Here is a 7,617-nt window from a genome sequence, read left to right on the forward strand (position 1 = left end):
TAATGAATTTTTTTTGTAACCAGGGACAGGTGGGTTGCACTTTCATGTTTCACTGTCCATAGAAAAATAATTGTGTGCCCCATCCTTAACCCAAACCTTTCCCATGTCCCCCTTCTTATAATGCCCTCTTCCCTGTACCTGCCCGCTTATAATCCCTCCTGTCCTGCAGCTGCCCCCTTATAATCCCTCCTGTCCTGTAGCCCTTTCCTTATCTTTTCTGTAGCCTTCTTGCAGCACCCTTGTAATAGTGCCCATCCTCTTATAGTTCCCTCATTTCTGTAGCACCCTTCATATAGTGCATCTTTTTTGTATCCCCTCCTTATGGTACCCCCCTTTAATGTAGCCTCCTTCTTACAGTGCACTCTTTTCTGTATCCTCCCCTTTATAGTGCCCCCTTTTATGTAGCCCTCTTTTTATGGTGCCTCCTTTTTTGGGGAGCCCTCCATATAATGCCCTGTTTTCTCTAGCTCCTCCTCCAAGGGAAGTCCACAGAAAAGAAGGCATCATAACACCCCCTTTGCTCTAGCCTCCCAACTTATAATGGCCCCCTAGATGTAGCCACTGATCTATACCTCCTCCATACAGATCACAAAGGTAATGGGGCATGGAATCGAGTGGACCACTGACCGGTCTTGGGCCCTGGCTCGGTGGTCGGTAACCGCTGTATTAGAACCCTCCATGAAAATCCAAGGTAAATAAAGACACAGACACCAAGATGTAAGGGGGAAGGGAAATATTTTATTTATAGTTTTGTATTTAATGTGTTATGTATTTTTATTTTATAAATCTAAGCGGTATATTACTATTACTATTTTCTGTATTGCTATTTATTCATAAAATCTAAAAACTATGAGACTTCACCTATTTCTTTTTAGCTTTTTAAAATATTTTTATGTTATTTATATTAATAATAACTTAGATTTAAAGTCCACATCATAGTCTACATTATCTTACCTAGTGTTGGGGAGGGATCTATATATTCACTTCTATAATATTTTATATCTAAATGATTATTATTAAACTACACTTATTTTTTTTTTTAGATTTTAAATTAATAATTTCTTACCGACACTATTCACTTTATAACCTACATTATGTAACATTATGTGTGTGCATGGGGGGGGGGGGGTTCTATATCTTTACTTTAAATAGGTTGTCTACTTTCAGAAAATAATTGATATGGTTTCTGTTTTAAAAACTTATACAATTTTCCAATATACTTTCTGTATCAAATCCTCACGGTTTTCTAGATCTCTGCTTGCTGTCCTACTATAGAAAGCTTCTATTTTAACTTTCAGTGGATATAATCTGCCCATGGTCATGTGATGGCACATAGGTGCACGGCTTGTTGTATCTTCTCTCTGTGATAATAACTGCTCCTGCACCTGAGTGTCCATCATAAGACCATGGACAGATTTCTATCCACTGAAAGTTAAAATAGAAGCTTTCTATAGTAGGACAGCAAGCAGAGATCTAGAAAACCGTGAGGATTTGATACAGAAAGTATATTGGAAAATTGCATAACTTTTCATTACACAAACAATATCAAATATTTTCTTTAAGCTATATTACTATTTTATGTATTGCTATTTATTCATGAAATCTAAAAAATATGAGACCACTAATTTTTCACAAATTTTTTTTTTAGCTTTTAAAAATATTTTTATGTTATTTATAGTAGTAATAACTCACCTACACAATCCACATTGTAGTCAACATTATCTAACCTAGTGTTGGGGAGGGATCTATATATTTACTTCTCTAATATTTTCTATCTAAATTATTATTACCATATATACTCGAGTATAAGCCTAGTTTTTTAGCACAAAAAATGTGCTGAAACCCCAAACTCGACTTATACTTGAGGGGCCTCGGCTTATACTTGGGTCGGCTTATACTTGAGTATATACATAATAATAGTAATTATTATTATTATTAAATAACACTTATTTTTTGAGATTTTTTTAATATTATTTCTAAAATTAATGATTCCGTATCTACACTATTCACTTTATAACCTACATTATCTAACTTTATGTGTGTGCGGGGGATGTATGTTTTTACTTCTTAAATATTTTCTATGTCATTTATTATTATGAGACTATACTTAGTTTTTTTTTACATTTTAATACTTTTTTTAATGTTATTTTTAAAATTAATAATCCTTATCTGCACTATTCACTTATAACCTATGTAACCTATATTAACTGACCTAATTTGTGTGGGGGGAGTGGGAGATCTACTTGTCTAGTTATTTTATATATTATTTTTAATTACTTATTTTATTTGGGGGGATTACAAATCTATCATACTATACCTATTTATGGCTCTGTATGATCCTGAGGAAGGCAAAAACCTCCTTGATGAGCAAACCAATGCTCCTCAAGGTGGAAAAATTCCTTCCTGACCCCAAATATGGCGATCGGAACAATTCCCAGGACCAAAGCCGGTATCTACACCTATCCTATATATGTATGTGTGTGTCTATACCTACATCTATCTAAGTGTCTATCAGTGTATCTATGTGTGTGTAGTGTGTGTAACTTACCAGGCCTGTGCTGAGCAGGACACACAGGCCTCTCCAGGAGCCGGACGTTTCTTCAGGAGGGAAGTGATGTCAGACGCTGCCGGATATCAGAGGATCGAAGCCAAGCACCGAGGCAACGTCATGATGGAAATGTACAGCAACCTGATGTCATAGAGAGGATGTTGTAGGCGAGCCGAGGTCTCACACAGCAGCAGAGGTGGGTACAGGAGGCATTAAGTTCTGGGCAGTGGCACGGGCTGATCCTACAAGACACAAGAGGGAAATGTTACTTCTACCACTTGTACATATATAGACAAGAGAACTAATGTAACATGAAAATATTTATTCTTATGAGATTTGTGTCTTATATATAAATGTGGAAATTTCTGTAAAAAGCTCAAAACTGTATTTGCCAATATCATGTATTGTTAGTCCTGCCCATGAGGGAGCCAAGGTGAACCAAAACATATAATATGTATATGTTGTGTTATATTGTGTGTCATGTGTATATAGATGTGTTGTAATAGGTGCTTAGATATGTATATATGGAGAACTCACCAGTCTTAGATCTTACAATCTGGATCTCTCCATCATCCTAAGAATAAGCAGAGACATAGTAATTGTTAGGAGCAATAATAATGAAGAACAGGAGGGAGAAGATTATGGAAGAGACTACATCAGGTTAGTAATGACTATTACATGTAAGCTTTGTACAGGAGAAGGATCTTACCGGGCCCAGCTAGGTGACATGTAGGAGAATTCGGCCACGGGGTTAGTAGGTGTTTCATCTCCCGGCCACTGCAGGTGTTTGTTCTTCAGAACGGCCCTGAATGGTGTAAATGGGGGCTGTGCTCTCCCGGCCTCAAGATCCTCCCAGCCAATGCTGTCAAAGAAGGGATGGTGTCTGATGTTACCGGACACACCCAGCCGCATCTCAGGATTTTTTCGCAGCAGGTTTTTAATCAGATGTTTTAAATCGGAGGCCAGCCAGGGTGGTATTTCTGGCATTTCGGTGATGATGGACTCAACCGCCTCACTCCTGATGGGCCCATAGTAAAATGGGGAGTATCCGGATGACATTATGGACACAACAATCCCCAGGCTCCACCAGTCCACTGCTGCGTCATATTCCTCATCCAGCAGCACCTCTGGGGCCATAAAACAGGTTGTGCCCACCACTCCACGGGTCTTATTGGAGGAGGTGACACCATCGCGGGCAAGGCCCAGGTCGATGATGCGGATGTGCCCACTTCTATCCAGCATGATGTTTCCTGGCTTTAGATCTCTGTGGACGATGTTATGTCCATGGAGGAATTGGAGGCCACATACTATCTCTGCTGTGTAGAATCTCACATTATCGATGTTCAAGCTGCCGCACATTCTGATTAACGCCTGCAGGCTGCCGCCGGACAGATACTCCGTGATGAAATACGCCCCGTGCTGAGACTGATGTGCGGCATACAGATGGCATAGAAATGGGCACTCTCGGGCTTTTTGGAGTATCCGTCGCTCTCTCATCAACATTGCTGTATTGTCCGGTGTTTTGAGGACAACTTTCACGGCCATGAAGGTGTTTCGGCCGGGGAATGACGCCAGGACCACCTAAAGAGAATGGGAAGGGGAGATACTTATACATTTATTACGTACAGGGTAGTTAAGTGATCTGCTGGGGGTCAGACATTTATGTCGGCTATGACAGTGGGGTACACTGAGTGATCTATGTGGCATTAAGAGCCTCATAGCGCCCAAATGTCCATAACACCACTTTTTTGCCATTTTGAAACAAATAAAAAGTATAATAAATAGTGGACAAAGGGTCATACAGTCCCCAAAATGGAAAATGTCCGTTCTTCTCACATACAAATGACGCCTCACACAGTAACGTACATGACATATAAAAGTTATTGGCCTCAGACCTTGGCAAAATAGCAAAACAAAATTTTGTACAATAGATTTACATTTTTATCTATACTAAAACATAATAAACCTGTATACATTTGGTATCCCTATGATCGCACCAAACCAGAAAACAAAGGAGAATTGTCATTTGGCGCATACAGTAAAAACCGTTAAATTAGAGCCCACAAGAAAATATCACAGATGTATTTTTTGGAGAAATTTAACCACACTTTGAATTTTTTTCCAGCTTTCTAGTACATTGCATGAAATATATAGAGCTATTTAAACTGAAAAAAGAGATGGCTTTTGAAATGAGAGGTAGTAAAAACCAGAAACTCAAAAACAAGTCCTGTTGGGGTCAAAAAAAGTCTGAAAGTTTTTATTGAAAACGTTACACATTATAAAGGTGGTGCTCATTCATTACATGATATAATTCATAGTATATAAGGCTGGAAAAAGAACCAAGTCCCTCAAGTCTAAACTTTAAGAATTTAGTGCACTAACAGCAGACAAGTGGTATAAATACAATGATTAATCTCTCCTATACATCTCTAAATGATGAAACTTTCTGCCTAATGCCACTACTAGGGGGAGCTCCGTGCATAGAATGTAATGCAGCTTTTTATAACTCGATGAATGCTAAAAAATCATATTTCATTGAGCTCCCCCTAGTGATGACTGCAGGGAAATGCAGCAATCTTTGTCAGAAGAAGATCAGCCTAAGGCCCCTTCCCCTTACAGGCCCCTTACTCGCTCTGTGGTCCATCTATACTGGATGTAAGCCATTCAGTAGCAATTACACTTTAAAGCTGAGCAGAAGGAAGCAAATACAATGTAGAAAACATAACCATAAGCATATCACATAGGTTTACATAGAGGAGACTGGAGACAGATTCTGTGTGATGGTGGTCAATGAGATTTATACATCTAAATGCATGTTGGAAGCAGTGAGGATGTAATGTAGGCAGAAGTATATATAGTGTCTTATTGGCCTTTGTGGAGCAAGGAAATAAAAAAAAACAACAATTGGGGAGATTCATTAAGTCTTATCTGAAGGAGCAGGCACATAAATCCCCCCATTCCAGCAGGATTCCCTATTTTCGTGAATTGCTTTCCACTTTGGGCATGTCGAGGAGCGGGTGGTGGGTGATCATGGACATGAACGCTCTAGGATGGCGCATGTACTATAGTCACAGACTATAGCAGAATTCTCCATCAGTTCAGACCTGGGCTTAGCTCCGAACTAGGGTAGATTGCACAGCCTCTTAGTAGGTCCGGTTACCGGAGCACTGGCGGGGTCAATTTTAATATTGCAGTTTTAAACCCAAATCTTAATAAATCCCCCCCCCCCCAATGTGTTTTTCCTAATCCCAGTGTCATCCCATATACATATGTATAGAAATATTACTCTAGACATTCACCCATTAAAAATATCTTCCCTCTTGTCAGAATAGAAAGGCTGATAACAGAAAATAATGGCAAATGACATAAATAGGTTCCCAGTCCCTCTTATAAGAAATGATGCCACTTACTTTCCCAAAGCCGCCCCTACCCAGCACCTGATGGATGGTGAGGCGGTAGACATAGAAGTCGGGGTAGGGGCTTGATGTTACAGGGTCCTGGCTGCTGCCCGGTCTTGGCCCGTCATCCTCTAATAATCCGGCAATCTCTCCTCTCCTCTTTATCTTCAATCCGCTCTCGCTGTCCTCTTCTCTCTTCCTCTTCACCTTTTCTCTCTTCCTCTTCTTCTCTTCTCTCTTCCTCATCTCTTCTTCTCTCTTCCTCTTCTTCTCGCTTTCTCTGTGTCCTGTAGACGCCATCTTTGGGAATCCAGTAGAATCCAATCCAGTCGCTGCCTTCGACAGTTGAAGGTAACTGACAGTTGGCCGTGTGCAGGTCACAGGTCAGAGGTCACGGAATGCTCAGGTGGCACCTACCTGCCAGTAGGATCATGTACCTGCTCTGCCATCTATACTGTGGGCAGCAGCCATGGTAGTACAGTGTCCAGAGGAATTAGTATATTTATATGTATTATTGTATTGTTATATTAGTGGTAGATGGGCAGAGGATGTGACTTATGCCCGGGCTGGCAGCGGTGCCCATATCATACATCACCAGTGCATTGGCTGCAATCTGGAAAAAGTGCAGTTATATAGAAATTGATAAAATCTGGGATGAGGGTCACTAAAGAGGGGCTCATCTGAGATAATATTTGGTTCTGAAGAGTAAAATGTTTAAAAGGTGAATCTAATAAGTGTTCAACCATGGTTTGAACAGTTTTGCAATTTTCCAACATTTCTGGTTCCAGAGGGGATACAACTTTTTGGGGGAGAAAAGGTACCAAAATGATTTCCTACACCCAGGTTATGCAATATTAACTCCATATAACTCATGTAGAGGTAGATACTGGTCATTTTCAAGTCTCCATATTGTCCTCATAAGTGATTATAGCCCTGTAATAATGCAGTGACTTACAGGTCTATCTATCTATCTATCTATCTATCTATCTATCTATCTATCTATCCTGCATTAGTAGTACTAGTGGTACTGTATTGGGTCTATGAATGTAGGATAGAAGCTGTAGCAGTCCTGTGCTGTGGCATAGATGAAGGATAGAGGTAGTCGTACTGTGTTATACTCTTAGATGTAGTATAGGAGTAATAGTTATGTAACATGTCCTTTATATGTCAGATAGGAGTAGTATTTCTGTGTTATGCCCTCTATATGTCGGAGAGGAGTAGTAGTACTGTATTATGCTTGTATATGTAGGGTAGGAATAGCACTCCTACCCCACATATAGTTCTTTGTCCTGTTCTTATATGTAGAATAGGAGGAGGAGTTCTGTGATGTCATCACATTTGACGGATAGGACTAGTAGTTCCTTGCTGCACTTGTTTAGTTAGAACAGAAGTCACAGTACAGAAAAAAAAAATATATACAGTATTTTTCGGACTATAAGGTGCACCGGAGTATAAGGCGCACCATCTATAAATGCCTGCTAAAACGTCTAGGTTCATATATAAGGGCGCACCGGATTATAAGGCGCACATGATTATAAGGATGAATGACCAGTAGGTGGCAGACCTGTGCACAGTTCAAGGCAGCTGTTGTCTGTAAGTACGGTTCATATATAAGGCGCACTGGACTATAAGACGCACCTTTGATTTCTGAGAAAATCAAAGGTATCTTAG

General features: G+C 39.9%; 1 protein-coding gene across 1 annotated transcript; it reads right to left on the bottom strand.

Annotated features, from left to right (window-relative positions):
* Positions 1 to 1,592: 1,592 nt before the first annotated feature.
* On the bottom strand, positions 1,593 to 6,341 carry LOC140116751 (protein kinase C theta type-like). The gene is made up of 4 exons (XM_072133184.1): positions 5,959 to 6,341; positions 3,258 to 4,129; positions 3,086 to 3,122; positions 1,593 to 2,790 (listed from the first exon to the last, which is right to left on the bottom strand). The coding sequence occupies exons 1-3, from the start codon at positions 6,244 to 6,246 to the stop codon at positions 3,098 to 3,100; spliced, it is 1,185 nt and encodes a 394-aa protein (XP_071989285.1). The 5' UTR covers positions 6,247 to 6,341; the 3' UTR covers positions 1,593 to 2,790; positions 3,086 to 3,097.
* Positions 6,342 to 7,617: the final 1,276 nt, after the last annotated feature.

The sequence above is a fragment of the Engystomops pustulosus genome, chromosome 2, assembly GCF_040894005.1.
Source record: "Engystomops pustulosus chromosome 2, aEngPut4.maternal, whole genome shotgun sequence".
In the NCBI taxonomy this organism is placed as follows: domain Eukaryota; kingdom Metazoa; phylum Chordata; class Amphibia; order Anura; family Leptodactylidae; genus Engystomops; species Engystomops pustulosus.

Excerpts from the sequence above, each read along its gene's own strand:
- LOC140116751 (XM_072133184.1), bottom strand. The coding sequence starts at position 6,246 with ATGGCGTCTACAGGACACAGAGAAAGCGAGAAGAAGAGGAAGAGAGAA. Across the intron at positions 4,130-5,958 it reads GTAGGGGCGGCTTTGGGAAA|GTGGTCCTGGCGTCATTCCC; the intron begins GTAAGTGGCATC and ends CATTCTCTTTAG. Across the intron at positions 3,123-3,257 it reads ATGTCACCTAGCTGGGCCCG|GATGATGGAGAGATCCAGAT; the intron begins GTAAGATCCTTC and ends GCTTATTCTTAG.